Genomic DNA, 16,155 nt, shown 5'->3' on the forward strand with positions numbered 1-16,155 from the left:
AAAAGCAAGAATCAATAACTGAGATAAATTCAAACTAAAAAGCTTTTTCTCAGCAAAGGAAACTATCAGCAATGTGAAGAGAGAACCTACAGAGTGGGAGAAAATCTTTGCCACTCATACTTCAGATAAAGCACTAATATCCAGAATATATAAAGAACTCAAAAAACTCTACACCAAGAATACAAATAATCCAATCAACAAATGGGCTAAGGAAATGAACAGATACTTCATAGAAGAAGATGTACAAGCAATCAACAAACATGAAAAAATGTTCAACATCTGTAGTAATAAGAGAAATGCAAATCAAAACTACCCTAAGATTCCATCTCACCCCAATTAGAATGGTGATTATCAAGAATACAAGCAACAATAGGTGTTGGCGAGGATGTGGGGAAAAAGGTGCACTCATACATTGCTGGTGGGGTTGCAAATTAGTGCAGCCACTCTGGAAAGCAGTGTGGAGATTCCTTAGAAAGCTTGGAATGGAACCACCATTTGACCCAGCTATCCCACTCCTTGGCCTATACCCAAAGGACTTAAAATCAGCATACTTCAGAGATACAGCCACATCAATGTTCATTGCTGCTCAATTCACAATAGCCAGACTGTGGAACCAACCTAGATGTCTTTCAATTGATGAATGGATAAAGAAACTGTGGTATATATATATATACAATGGAATATTACTCAGCTATAAAGAATAATAAAATTATGGCATTTGCAGGCAAATGGGATGAAATTGAAGAATATCATGCTAAATGAGATAAGCCAATCTCAAAAAACCAAAGGACAAATGATCTCACTGATAAGTGGATGATGACACATAATGAGGGGGGCAAGAATGGAGGAAGGAGGAACTATATAGAGGGAAAAGAGGGGTGGGAGGGATGGGGTGGAAGTAAAAAATAACCGAATGAATTAAACACAATTACCCTATGTAGATGTATGATTACACAAATGGTATGCCTTTACTCCATGTACAAACAGAAACATGTATCCCATTTGTTTACAATAAAAAAATACTTTTGTTAATGTAACCTAATAAAAGCTGAGTTATCTTTAAAAAAAAAAGTTCAAAGCCAGCCTCAGCAACAGCAAGGTGCTAAGCAACTCAGAGAGACCCTGTCTCAAAATAAAATACAAAATAGGACTGGGGATGTGACCCGGTGGTTGAGTGCCCCTGAGTTCAATCCCTGATATAAATAAATAAATAAATAAATAAATAAATAAATAAATAAATAAATAAGTAAATAAATAAGTAAATAAATAAATAAATAAATAAAAGGGGTTGGGGATGGGGCTCAGTGGCCATGCACCCTTGGGTTCAATCCCCAGCAACACGCACCCCCCAATTTTGTTTTTCATTTGGGGATATGTTGCACTAGAGATGTCTATGCTATGTGCAGGTAGAAGTAACCTAGGTAGAGGAGGACAGGAGACCTGAGCTAGCCATACACTGACCTCCACAATACCTATTCCTTTACCCCTGGCTCTGATAGTTGCCAGTTGTTGTGTACTGCTGGGCTTTAAGCCCTGTGAGGGCAGGAAGCAGACCTGATTCATGTGTCTCCCCAGCAGTCTAGACCAGATGGTGAACCACAACAGGAACAGAGTGTGTGTCTGCTGAATGAATGAATCATGAGCATCCTTGCTTAAGAGGTGGGTTTGAAGTTTAAGCAACAGGCATGGAAGACATTATCCAGGGGAACTTTTAAAGTAGATAAGAGGAGTTGGGGTTGTAGGTCAGTGGTAGAGCGCTTGCCTCACGTTTGTGAGGCACTGGGTTTGATCCTCAGCACCACATAAATAAATAAAATAAAGGTATTGTCCATCTACAACTAAGAACAAAAAAATTAATAGAGTAGATAAGAGAAGAGCTTAAAGGAAACAGAAGCAGTGACCAGAGAGGTAGGAAAGTAAGCAAGAGTTCTGTAACACCAAAGGACATACAGGAAAAATAGTTAACATATTGAGAATTCCTTTAACAACAAAGTAAACAATCTGATGCAAAAATGGGCAAAGAAGATATCCAAATGGTCAATAAACACATGAAGAGATTCTCAGCATCACTAATCATCAGGTAAAGGCAAATCAAAACTGGAATGAGATACCACCTCACATCCATTAGGATGACTACTCTCCAAAAAAAAAAAAAAAAAAAAAAAAAAACTCCAGAAAATACTGTTAGCAAGGATGTGGAGAAAAACTGGAACTCTTGTGCACTGTTGGTGGGAATAGAAAATGGAAAACTTGGCAGTTCCTCCAAAAATTAAAGATAGAATTAATATTATATGATCCAGCAATTCCACTTCTGAGCATACAACCAAAAGAACTAAAAGTAATTTTTTTTTTTTTTTTTTTTTTTTTTTTTTAGTACTGGGAATTGAACCCAGGGGCACTTTACCACAGAGCTACATCTCCAGCCCTTATAATTTAATTAATTTATTTATTTTGGTACCAGGGATTGAACCCAGAGATGTTTAACCACCAAGCCACAGTCCTTTATTTTTATTTTTTTATTTTGAGACAGGGTCTCACTAAGTTGCTTAGGGTTTTGCTAAGTTTCTGAGACTGGTCTCAAACTTGCAGTCTCCTGTCTTAGCCTCCTAAGTAGCTGGGATTAGGGATGTACACCACCACACTGGACCCACAAGTAATGCTTACTTCTAAGTATTCCTTAATCCAGTCAAGCTGACACCTTAACCATCACAGGGGATGATTCAAGGAGCCTCAGGGTCACTTGAATAATATGTCCATCAGAATTGTTCTTGTACTAGCCACAGCACAGGAGAAAGCTCAGCTCTGGAGCTGTATAGCTGGCAGTGAAGGATCTGTGGGATCAAGTGGGAAGATTTTTCTGCCCATTCCTTTCATTCAGTAGGTGAGGAAATTGAGGTACAGACAAGAAGAACTGCCCAAGTCTATTAACAGCACATGAAAGTTCCAGGAGTCCAATCTTAGTTCAGTGTCCTTTCCACTGTCCCAGACTTCCCCACAGTCCTTGGTCTAGAGGTCATCAGGGGAGTGGCAAGACAGGAAGCCAGGAGCGGTAAAGATCGAAACTTGATATAGATGCATACTGGGGGGATGGGGAATGAGAGGAAGAAAAGGAGACAGCAGGAAAAAAGAAAGAACTAGAGAAGCCAAATAGCTCCAATAAAAAAGCCACAGGAAATAGGATCAGAAAGAGATATTTGCACATCCGTGTTCACTGCAACATTATTCACAATAACCAAAGGTAGAAGCAACCCAAATATCAATCAATGAATGGATATATAATAAAACATGGTATGTATATACAATGGAGTATTATTCAGCCTTAAAAAAGGAAATCCTGATGGGTGTGGTGGCACACACCTGTAAGCCCAGCAACTCAGGAGACTGAGGCAGGAAAATCCTGAGTTCAAAACCAGCCTCAGTAGATTAGCAAGGCACTTAGTAACTCAGCGACACCCTGTCTCAAAATTAAAAAGTTTTAAAAAGGGTTGGGGACGAGGCTCAGTGGTTCAGTGCCCCTGGGTTCAATCCGCCCCCAACCAAAAAAAAAAAAAAAGTAAAGAAAAGGAAATCATGCCACACCCTACAACAAGGGTGAACCCCTTGTTGAACCCCAGTCATAAAAGGACAAGTACTACATAATTCCACTTATGAAAGTAAACTAGAACAGTCAAATTTATGAAAACTAAAGTCAAAAGGTGATTGCCAGGGCCCAGAGTTTCAGTTTTGCAAGATGAAAAAGTTCGAGACACCTGTTATACAACAATGTAACTATAGTTGATGCTACTGAACTGTACACTCAAAAAGTGGCTAAGGGCCGGCATGGTGGTGCATGCCCATAATCCCCTACTGGCTGGGGAGGCTGAGGCAGGAGGATTACAAGTTGAAGCCAGTCAGCAGTTTCACAAAGACTTAAGCAATTTAGCAAGACCCTATCTCAAAATAAAAAATAAAAAGGACTGGAGATGTGGCTCAGTGGTAGAGTACCCCTGGGTTCCATCTCCAGTACCAAAATACAAGACAAAACAAGACAACAAAAAGGCTGGGGATGTAGCTCAGTGGTAAAGCATCACTGGGTTCAATTACCAGGACTGCTAAATAAATAAATAAATAAATAAATAAGAACCTATAGTAGAAGAGAGTTGTGAGAATAGTTTGGTCAAAATGTGAGGTCAAGCCAAGTACAATGCCTGTAATCCTAGCAGCTTGGGAGGCTGAGGAAGGAGGATCAAAAATTCAAAGCCAGCCTGGGCAACTTAGCGAGTCCCTAAGTAACTTAGTGAGACCCTGTCTCAAAATTTAAAAAAAACATAAGAAGGACTGGGGATGTGGCTCTGTGGTTAAGTGCCCCTGGGTTTAAACTCCAGTACCACAAACACACACAAATAGTGTGTGGAGGTGGCTGCACAGTCTTTCTATAAATTCGTCTACCAAGAATTGAAGCCAACTGCAGCTCAGGGGGCTGAGCTGGAGTCACGAGAAATGTGGGAGAGCTGGGGATGGCAACTGTGGGTGCCCTACAAGGGAGTCAGTAATGACAAGGAGTCACCTGTCTAGCAGACACAAGCTGAGGCTGGTCAACACCAACTGTGGTGGGTGCTGCAGGCAAGGTTCAAGGTGCTCCCTAGCAACACCCAGAGTGAAGGGGAGGGCTCTGGGCAGGCAGCAGAGCTACTCAGGTGTCCAAGAGAGCAATCAGCCCACAAACCCAGTTGTGGGTCCTCCCTACTGTTCTCAGACCTCTCGCTGCACATCCTGGCTCTCCTCTGTGGGAACATTCTGTTCCTCCAAAAACAGCACCAGTCATGAGCTTTGTCTTTTTAATAAAAAATAAACTGTCTGTGACAAGCAGTGTTCAGAATCTCAAAACATAGGGAAGGGGAGAGGTCAGAGGTCAAGAGGTCATCCAGGGTAAAGGAGTGAACAAGGCTCAGATTACCCCTGCCCTTCTAGCCAGGGCAGAAAGAACACAATCTACCTGAATAAAAGCAAGAGGGAAGCTGGTCAGACTTTAGGTAAGACTTCCTAGAGTCAGTGGTGCATGGTTGGTAAGGGGAGCAGGAATGGGAAGCTCCCTAGAGAATCCTGGAGACCCCTGGGAGAAGGGAGGGTTGGTATCCAGGTGGTAGCTGCTTTCAAGGTAGAGTTTCCAGGAGCAGAGTCTTAGTTTAGGGTCATTTTGATGTTCGGTGTCCATGACCACAGGGTCCTGGAACAGTTTTTCCATATCTCCTGGAACTGTATGTTTCTGGAGGGTCCCTGGAATGGCCAGAAGTGTAAGATCCTCTCCAGGTCCTCTCGTCATAGGTGCAGGCCTGGGGGCAGTCTCCCGTGAGAGAGCCCCTGGCTTGGTAGAAGGGAGTTCCATGCAAGACAGGCTGCCATGAACGGCCCCTCGGGATGCCATTGGTGGCACTTAGTGGCAGGAGAAGCTCCAGTCATGGAAGGAAGATGGTCTTTTGCGCTACTCCCACCCTAATCAGGGTGCTCTGCTCAGGGTCTCCCAGTCAGCATGGCCAGGAGCCTGCTCTACTCAACAGCTCTAGCCTGTGCCCAGAGTTTAAGCCACCTCAGTGCCCAGACAGTTGTTGTCAGCGTCCACATCACTGGCAGAGGTCCTGCATTCCTTGGGGGGCTGGAGGCACTGCTCCCTGCTCAGTGGGGCCTTCTCCCCAGGGGGCAGGGTCCCACAGCCCGGGACCTTGCCCCGAGCCCGGAGAGCTCCCAGTGGGGAGGCAAGGAGGACAATGAGGGCTCCTGAAAGCACTAAGGCGAGCAGAACAGTGACAATGAGAAAGTGAGGCCAGTAGGATCTCTGGGCAACCATGGCAGCCCCACCACCGACCCGGGTCAGCGGGACCTCCACTCGCTCCCGGGGAATGCCCGCCAGTTCAGGATCCAGGGCCAGGGACTGTTCCTCGCTGTCCACCCAATAGGAGACCACAGGGTATGAGAAGCTGTTTTCAGTGGCCACACACTGGTAGAGGCCCCCAACTCCATCCCGGGGCAACAACAAGAGGGAGCCATTGTAGACTGTGGAAGAGGCTTCTGGGATTGCTGCCAGGCCGTGACTCCAGTGGTAAGAGGCCAGTGCTGACAGGTGGGGGCAGGGGAGCTCCAGGATGGAGTGGGGGACAGCCAGGACTTCTTTAACTGGAAGACAAGGAAAGGCCAAAACAGTTAAGGAAGCAGGGAAGAAGGAAGACAGGAGAGTCTCTAGCGTACACCTAGACCCCCACTCTCATCACCAGCTTCTATTTCAACTTTCAAACTCAGTGGTCACCCCTTGTCTGTCTTCCTCCTGGATCTCAAACACACCTTCAGTCCTTCTAATTCCAACTCTGACACCAAATCCAACTTCCGTCTCAACCTGAATCCCAGTTTAGTTTCCAGCTCAGAATTCCTGCTGTTTCTCCCTACAGCCAGGACCCAGATCTATCCCAACTCTGGAGGTCAGGTCTTAAGTCAGGCATGGAGCAGGAATGCCCACCCATTCAGAAGTCCTCCAGAACCCTGGAGCCCCCCCTGGTCCCACACTCACTGATTTGCGGACGGCTCTGAGGCCGGTGGCTCCTGCCCATGGGGCCATTGGCACATGCCCACCCTGGGTTCCCATGCTCCATGTCCTGCTTCCAGGAATTCCTGAAAAGACATAGCAAGTAAAAGTCATCCCTTGAAACAGACAAAAATGGGAACAGGAAGCCACGCATGTGGTGCACACCTGTAATTCCAGCCACTCAGGAAGCTGAGGCAGGAGGATCTCAAGTTCAAGGCCAGCCTCAAAAACTTAGCAAGGCCCTAACCAGTTTAGTGAGACCATCTCAAAAATTAAAAATAAAAAGGGCTGGGGATGTTGCTCAGTGGTTAAGCAGCCCTGGATTCAATCCCAGGTACCAAAAAAAGCAGGGAGGGACTGGGGATATAGGTCAGTGGTAAAGCACCCCTGGATTTTTAAACTCCAGAATTACCCCGCAACAACAAAAAAAGGTAAGGAACAGGAGAAGGAAGGGAGGGAAATGCAGAGGGGAAAAGGGTGGGTCAGGGAGACTAGGCAGAATAGAGGAGAGGATGAAGAGCCTAGGATGGCTAGAACAGCTTCAAAACTGCCTAGCAACATACTATCCTAGGAAGAATCCACCACAGAGGGTCCTTGGCCTCTTGGAGTGAATGTGTCAGTGCCCCAAGAGAGGGAGGAACAGTAGCAGAAGCTGGGTAAGAAGGGTCTCAGTGGGCCATCTTCAGCCACCATCCAGGACTGGCACTCACAGGTTGGGGGCAGAGAGAAGACGGCAGGTTCGAGACTCAGGGTCCCAGGCACAGTGGGGGTCTCGGGCAAGAACACAGTCCACACAGCTCTCATAGACACTACAGTTGGCTCGGGGCACCCTCCAGATACCTCCTGAGGAGCCAACAAAGAGTGCACCCTGAAAGAGAGATGAAGAGTGTCAGAGAACCCAGGCCCAGGGAGCCAGCCCAAACCAGCCCCAAAGGCCAGCCCTACCAGATGGCCATTTGAGGATCAGGTCCCTTCTTACCTGGGTGGGGGCCAGTTGCAGGTTACGAACAGGTTCAGGGTCAGGGAACAGCTGGATTTCCTCTACCAGATAGGCATTGCTATCCCCACTCACCACAGCCTTGTGCAGGGACCCTGTGGCTATAGAGAAACAGAGTTGAACTCTCCTCTTGATATTGGAGCCCTTTCTGCCTTGGTGTGACCTCCCCAGCTGCCTGATGCTCCTGAAGCGCAGGGTGCAATGAGTAGAGATCAGTCAGACAACTCATTTTCCTCCACATCCCACTGATGGAGGTCTCTTGTAAATGACTTAAAGTCCCTGAGGCTACTTTCCCTTGCAACTGCATGAAAACTCTATCCTTGGAGAAACCCAGCTGCCCGCTTTCTCCATAGATATGGGGCAGCGGGCAACTGACTGTTTCTGTTGAAAACCACATTACTGGCCTCCCTCACATCCATCTAATGTCTCCACTCAAAGGTGCCTTGGTGAGGTCTGCCCTGACCACCTTTTAATAAATTGCAATCTACATGCCAGTGGAAACCCAGGTTCAATTCCCAGTACAAAAAACAAAACAAAACAAAACGCAAAAGCCTGCAACATAACAAGGCAACATAGAGACCCTGTCTCTAATATATACATATATATACACACATATAGATGCACACACACACATATACACACACACATATATATATGTTGAGTATTAAAATATATATTTTATATGTACATATAAACATATATTATAAAATATCATAATAAAATATTTTTTAACAAATCAATGAATCATTTTGTTACTACTTATTCATTAGATACTTGTAAGTTTTCTAAAACACAACTTGAAGATATCCAGCATGCTTCTTTAATTTCAGTACAATGGGTTCAAGACCAAGTATACAGGTTACATACATGCATCAAAGCCAAATTACAAATTACCATAGTCATCCTCATCCTCATCATTATCATCACATTTTCTTTTCAATGCATTTGATGATTCCTTGACAGTATTTTGTGATGATACCATGTTAATGGTAATAAGAATGGTTTTGGACCCAATTAATGATAGATTAATCAGAATATTCTGAACTGCTGATGTGATAGGAATTGAGGCTTTTACAGCAGAGTACTGTGAAGCAGGCATCTGTACTATAAACTTTTTTTTTTTTTTTTTTTTTTTGCGGTGCTGGGTAATTGAACCCAAGGCCTTGTGCTTGCAAGGCAAGCACTCTACCATCTGAGCTATCTCCCCAGCCTGTACTGTAAACTTTTAGAGACACTGGAGTCCCTACTGTTAATTGAAACAGACATGGTTTGTGGAGTACTTGGTCTGCTAGTAACTGAACCAACACTTAACCATGGAACTGCTTACTATTCTTCCTGCAGAAGTAGATGCTTTTTTTTTGTAAAGACTTGAACCTACAGTTTGGAGCTGTTAAGCAGTATCTATCAGGAGGCAATCTAGGACTTGAATATGGCTTGATCGATGATAAAGGGATTTGATTTCTTTTTAAAAAAATATTTTGGTTTAGTTGTAGGTGGACACAATACCTTTTCTTTATTTATATGTGGTGCTGAGGATTAAACCCAGGGCCTTCGACATGCTAGATGAGCGCTCTACCACTGAGCCACAACCCCAGCCCAGGGGTTTGATTTCTTTGCCTTGCTATATCTAATAAAAAAATCTCTTGAGGGAAGAGAGGTAAAAGATTGGTCAGCTCCACACTAGATTGCCAAGTGCACATCATCTGCATCAACAGTAGTTTTCTTAGCATGGCTGAAATAAATTTTAGCATCATCTGGAATTGTGGTCACATATGGGAAAGCAAATTCCAACATCTGATCTTGGCTCCTATTCTGTAATCCCATATCCTTCAGGATTTGTGCCATCATCTGCGCTGCTTTTGGCATGCTCTTGGGAGAAGCCATCTTGCAACCCCATGATATCCAGTGATCAAACTTCTCAGGCTAAATCACCCACATTAATGTTATTTCAGTCCTGATCTTGATGCAAGTTCTTTGCCTAGTGCAGTTTTTCCAGCCCCTGGAGTACGGGTGAGCAAAATGTTCGGTAACAACATAGTCTTCCACAGTCACCTTAATGTCACACCAAGCCAGTGCACTACAGGGAGGAAACGAAAATATCTTTTTTTTTTTTTTTAATTGTAACCTCCACTGGCACTCCTGATTCCTCCTTACTGCTCTACTGGATTTTCTAATCTCATAACTAACATACCATAATATTATGTAATTTGCTTATTCAGGATGCTTATTGTCTGTCTCTATAAAGACACAAATTTGTGTTTGATGTTTTGTTTTGTGGTACTGGGGAATGAACCCCCGGGGTGCTCTACCACTGAGCTACATCTCAGCCCTTTTTATTTTTATTTTGAGACAGGACTTCACTAAGTTGCCCAAGCTGGCCTGGAACTTGCAATCCTCCTGCCTCAGCTCCCACCAAGCCACTGGGAGTACAGGCATGTGCCACCACGTCCAACTCCTACCCATCTTTTTACCATCATAGGGGTCCCCCTGATTTTTTTTCCCCAGGGGGTAATGCTGGGGAACCAACCCAGGGGCTCATGCATGCTAGACAAGCACTCTACCACTGAGCTACATTCCCTGCTGAAGGAGTGCTCTCAGGGCTCTTTCAGGGATGGTGTGTAGCTCAGTGGTTGAGTGCTTGTCTAGCATGCACAGTCCCCACCACTGCAACAGTAACAACAGCAACAACAAAAAGGAGTGACCTTTATACACTGTGTTTCCAATTCTCCTCCTTGCACTCACTCTTCACCCCGTTACATTTTTAAAACTGAAAGCACAGAAAGAGTAGGGACTGGAGTGTCTTGTTCCCTACTGTACTTCCAGAACAGTGCTGGAGTATAGCAGAGCACCAGGCACATTAAACATTTGTAAAACAATGAAAAAGTGATGGACTTGAAGGTTTCCCTATTTAGCCCCTCTCTAGGAAGTGCCCTAGAGCCCCTTACTCACAGGTGCCCAGGTACATGACCAGATGATCTCGCCCATCAAGGCCCTGTGCTGTCTCCACTGCAAGCTGTGTGTACTCCACACCAGACTTCACCAGCAGGGGCGTCCCCACTACCTGCTTATCCATCAGGAAATGGTCCTTCATGAAGGTCAAAACTTTATCAGAGGAGGGACCCACAGAGCACTGAAGGAGGAAGGAGGCAGATCAGGTTGGCTTGCCCATCTCTTCAGCTCACCCATTGCCCCTTCCCTCCCTCCCTTCCCTCCCCCCGTCCACTGTTTTCTTTTGCCTTCCTCTCCCAGGGCTGTCCTTATCTCAGGATAGTGGTTAAAAGCTCAGATTCTGGAACTGCCTGATACCAGCTTCAGCATGCCTGAGGTTCCTCAAGGGTGAACTGGGCATATGCCAATACCCACCTCATAGGCTCACCCTGAGGATGAAATGCACTAATACATGAAAAGTCATCAGAACAGTGCTTGGCATGCAGTAAGGACTCAAGAAAGCTTAACTTTGCTGGGCTTGGTGGTGCATGCATGTAATCCCAGAGACTTGGGAGGCTGAGGCAAGAGGATTATAAGTTCAAGGCCAACCTCAAGAAATAAAAAGGGCTGAGGATGTGGTTCAGTGGTTAAGCCCCTCTGAGTTCAATCCCTACTACAAAAAAAAAAAAAAAAAAGAAAAAAGAAAAGAAAAGAAAGAAAGAAAGAAAAGGAAGGAAGGAAGGAAGAAAAAAAAAAGAAAAGAGAAAAGAAAGAAAGGTTAACTGTCACTACTGTCCTCCTTAGCACCTGCATCACGGTGCCTGGCAGTCAGCAGGAAGCAGGAGAGGCTTCTTGCAGGCAAGACATAGCATAGGACCTGGCACAAGGGCGCTCAGGAAATGTTTGCTGAGTCAATGGCATGGAGGATATCACAGGAAGGGGTGGTGTGGCACGCAGTGTTTCTCATCATGGTTTTGCATGAACTTGACGCATGACTCTGGAAGAGTCCCTTCTCCATTCTGAGCCTCCTTTTTCTCACCCAACAATGAGGGGGTGGGACCGGCTGTTCTCTAAAGGCCCTGCCAACACAAGCATGCTGTGGCTCTGGGACACCTGTATCCTGATCTTCAATCAGAATCTTTGTTTTCCATAACCAAGAGCTTCTCTTAATGACAGACCAAACTCTGTCACCTACAATTGTGTCCTTAGACAAGTTATTTCACCTCTCTGAACTTCAACTTCCTCATCTATAAAGTAAGGTAATAGTATCTACATCCCATTTTGGTGCCAGTTAGAATACATGCACCTACTTTTGCCCCTCCCAAAGGTTTTTTTTTTTTTTTTCTTTTTTTTTCAGTATTGGGGAGTGAACCCAGAGGCACTCTGCCACAGTCCTTTTTATTTTGAGACAAGGTCTTACTAAGGTGCCAAGGCTGACCTCAAACTTGCAATCCTCCTGCCTCAGTTTCTCAAATTGCTGTGATTACAGGTGTGTGCCACCATACCCAGTCCAAAGGGATTTCTTGTTTGTTTGTTTTGTTTTTGATTGAATCCAGGGGCACTTAACAACTGAGCCACATCCCAGACCTTTTTATATTTTATTTAGAGGCAGGTTCTCACTGAGTTGCTTAGAGCCTCACTAAATTGCTGAGGCTAGTTCTGAACTCACAATCCTCCTGTCTCAGCCTCTCAAACTGCTGGGATTACAGGCAATATGCCACTGTACCTGATGGGATTTTTTTTGAAGTCATAAAACTAAAGTGATGTGGAAAACAGGAAAGAAGGCAAAAAGCATTCACGCTTAGCAGCTGTTAAGTAATGAGCAAACAAGACTGCCCAGAGACAGGAAGAGGGGAGGGGGAGGGAGAGAGAGAGAGACAGAGAGAGAGAAAGAAATTTTCTTCTTCAGGTACCCCTGGGGGGAGCCCCTAAATCATCTGATTTACAAGGTAGAATTCCTAAAGTATGTGAATTATGGATCTGGCTACTTCTGAAAGTGAAGGTAAAGCGAAGACTAAATAAAGATTATTTGAAAGTCAGTTTAAGAAGCAAACAGAACATCCAGGCATAGTGGTGCATACCTGTAATCCCAGTAATTAGGGAGGCCAAAGCAGGAGGACGACAAGTTTTAGGTCAGCCTCAGCAACTTAGTGAGACCCAATCTCAAAATAAAAAAAAATTAAAGATCTGGGGATGTGACTTAGTGGCAAAGTCCCTCCTGTTTCAAACCGCACAGTACCAAAACACACACACACACACACACACACACACACACACAAAATAGATAGCCAAGGACTATCAGACTTGTAAGTAAAACCACAAAAAAATGAAAGAAAGAAACCAAACAAAGGAATAGGGGAAGAACAAAGAAAAACCTAAGAGGAAACAGAAATTATTCAGGGAGAAAAAAATGTCACAGAAAACTATCATCACTATCCTAGGAAAAGTGAGTGAAGCTAGAATATTCAGAAAACAAGAATAGAATTCTGCAAAAGAGGAATCCTTACTTCACTGGGCAGTCAGACATTGCATGTATCCAGAAGGAAGTACAAGCAACCACAATGTAACAATCTTGTCCACAAAAATCAAACCTGAATCTGATCAAGTCTCTAACTCTAACCACTGAACTATTTATAGGAACTACTTAAACTACACCAGATGCAATCAATATACAGACTGTGGAAAACTCTAAGACAAGCAAATAAATTTCAAGTGAAAAATAGCAGATGGAAAGGAAATATACATATCTTCACTGTGGGTGCAGTAGTCCTAGCTACTTGGAGGCTGAAGTCAGAGTATCACTGGAGTCTGGAAATCTGAGGAAAGCCTGGTGTGCATCATAGCAAACCCCATCTCCATCTCAAAAAAAAAAAAAAAAAAAAAAAAAAAGAAAAGAAAAGAAAAGAAAGAAAGAAAAAAAAGAAAGAAAGAAAAAGAAAAGGAAAGAAAACAGGAAGGAAGAGAAACAGTTCAATAGAACTTTTTTTTTTTTTTTCAGTACCAGAGATTAAACCCAGGGCCTCTTCTATAACAACATTTAATTTAGTGGGGTGTGGTGGTGCATTCCAGCAACTGGGGAGGCTGAGACCAGTCTCAGCAATTGAGCGAGACCATCAGCAACTCAGCAAGACCCCATCTGAAAATAATAAATAAATAAATAAATAAATAAATAAATAAATAAATAAATAAATAAATAAATAAATGGGACTGGGAATGTAGCTCAGTGGTAAAGTGGTCCTGGGTTGTTCAATCTCTGATACCAAAAATAAATAAATAAATAAATAAATATAAAAGAGGAAGCCATGGGATGCAAGAAACACAATCACAATATGTGAATATGTGTCAGGAAAGAGATCCAGGGAATCCCCAGGATGATGATGAAGGGGGATTCCAGGAGAGCAGCTGATGCAGAGGGCCTCCAGTCTAGACAGGGTAGATGTGAAGGCTCTCCAGGAACATGAAACTGTTAAAATAGCTAATGGGTTTGTCTTCAGAAGATATGCAGATAATTCAGGAAGAGTTTGAGGTTGAAGTAGAAATAAGAACTTGGAAAACAAAGCAAGCAAAAAAAACCCCAGATAATTACTGACCCCGGGAGAATCAAATTTACACAAAAAGGCAAAGTAATCGTTTTATATTTTACATGTATTGTGTGTGTGTGTGTGTGTGTGTGTGTGTGTATAAAATATGGGATTTTTTTTTGCTTTTTGTTTTTTTGGTGCCAGGGATTTAACCCAGGATGCTTAACCACTAAGATACCTCCCCAGCACTATTTTTTTTTTTTTTTATTTAGAAACATGGTCTCACTAAGTTGCTTAGGGCCTCACTATGTTGCTGAGGCTGGATTTGAACTCGAGATCCTCCTGCCTCCTGCCTCCTGAACTGCTGGGATTACAGCCATGCACCACCGTGTCCAGCAGATCAATATTGTATTATATATCTTATTATTCACAGTTGAGCCATGTAGTAAATTGCCCAGGTCTCACAAAGTTGGCCAGGCTGTTGCAATCCTCCTGCATCAGCCTTCCCAATAGGGAAGATTACAGGCATGTATCACCATGCCCAGACACTGCGGTTTTCTGGAACATTGCATGTATCCAGAAGGAAGTACAAACAACCAAAATGTAACAATCTTGCCCACAAAAATCAAACCTGAATCTGATCAAGTCTCTAGCTCTAACCACTGAACAATTTACAAGAGATACTTAAACTACACCAGATGCAATCAATATACAGACTGTGGAAATCAGGTGTCTATGTAACTTTTGACTTTTTAAACCATATATATATATCTTTGATTTTTAAGAAAGTTACATAAGAAATGCAGTTGAACGTGCCAAGGACAGTCTGGCACACAGCCCATGTTGCCTTAATTCCTCAGTAATACGTTCAGATATTTGGTGTGCACTTAGTCTTGGAGAGGAGGTACCTGGCAACTGTGCTGGATGTAGGATGACATTGGACACCTGTGAAATGGTGGCACTCAGCTGGGCTGAGTGTAATGTAAATGGGCCAAAGTCAGCATTTATAAGATACTGACCCAGCTCCAGACAGGACTGGTAGGTAACAAACAGTTATTGGGCATTTATCACATTATGATAGTTGCTTCTACATGCATGTTATATGTATACCTCTTTGTAGGGGCTTTGCTGGGGGATTGGGTTATACTCACACTGCCTGGCCGGGGATTGATCTCACTGTCGCTATAAGTAGTCCAGCGTGAAGTTTCTTTGTTTAATTCCTTGTATTTCCCCTTAAAGACGTTCTCAATGTCCATGACAGAGAAGGCACACACTGCAGAACTCCTGGTCCCACCGACCTGCCTGAAGACAGCCAGAGGGGATAGATGCTATCTGTGGTTTTCTCATCCAAGTCAGCAACCCCTCCAGCCCTGGCCACACTCAGTGAGAGGGTGGCAGGAATGTGAAGCACTGGGCAACCTCCAACTGCCTCTTCTTCCCCTTGCAATGGTGATAAGCTTTGGAAGAGCCCCATGGAGTTGCCTGAGTCTAGCCCATGGCCTGGCTCTAGGCCCATCTTAGAATCTGAAATGTGATTATCCTTAATGAGAATTAATTGGGGCACAGGCCCTGGGGTAGCTCCTGCCTCAGCTGGGCTATACCCATAAGAAAGGCAGTACAAGCAGCTCCAGGACAGCTCCACATGAAGCCCTATTCTTGAGGCCCCTTGGATTCTTGGTTCTCAGAGAATCTACAACAGCCTGACTACTAGAGTATTTTTATTCCTTCAATTGTGGTCTATGAAGACAGAAGATGTTTCTTTCCTCTCTGTATTGAGGATTTAACCTACTTTACCACTGAGTTACATCCCCAGCCCCTTTTTAATTTTTTTTTTTTTTTTTTTTTTTTTTTAATTTTGAGGCAGGGTCTTGCTAAGTTGCTTAGGGCAACTTTAATGGCTGAGGTTGGCCTCAAACTTGCAATCCTCCTGCCTCAGCATCCAGAGTTGCTGGGATTACAGGCATCTGCCACCACGCCCAGCTCTTTCTCTCTCTTTAACCTGACCATTGTACACAGCTTTGGATCTCATGGATACCAGACTCTGCTTACACCAGATAACTTTGGTATTTAACAAACTGTCAGTAGTGTGGTGGTCTGACCCCACTAAACATGGTGGGGTCAGAGCATGGCTGAGAGACCTTGGAAAAATCAGTTAA

General features: G+C 43.9%; 1 protein-coding gene across 5 annotated transcripts in view; it reads right to left on the reverse strand.

Annotated features, from left to right (window-relative positions):
• Positions 1–4,803: 4,803 nt before the first annotated feature.
• Positions 4,804–16,155, reverse strand: part of Sema4a (semaphorin 4A) — a 33,107-nt gene continuing 21,755 nt past the window's right edge. For all 5 annotated transcript variants that reach the window (XM_047517428.1, XM_047517445.1, XM_047517420.1 and 2 more), the window contains 6 exons: positions 15,151–15,301; positions 10,500–10,680; positions 7,533–7,651; positions 7,264–7,421; positions 6,539–6,639; positions 4,804–6,150 (listed from right to left, as the gene is read on the reverse strand). In XM_047517428.1, coding sequence (XP_047373384.1) covers positions 5,558–6,150; positions 6,539–6,639; positions 7,264–7,421; positions 7,533–7,651; positions 10,500–10,680; positions 15,151–15,301 — 1,303 coding nt within the window. In that variant the 3' untranslated portion in view covers positions 4,804–5,557. The remainder of the gene's footprint in view (positions 6,151–6,538; positions 6,640–7,263; positions 7,422–7,532; positions 7,652–10,499; positions 10,681–15,150; positions 15,302–16,155) is intronic.

Source organism: Sciurus carolinensis, chromosome 1, assembly GCF_902686445.1.
Source record: "Sciurus carolinensis chromosome 1, mSciCar1.2, whole genome shotgun sequence".
Taxonomy (NCBI): Eukaryota; Metazoa; Chordata; class Mammalia; order Rodentia; family Sciuridae; genus Sciurus; species Sciurus carolinensis.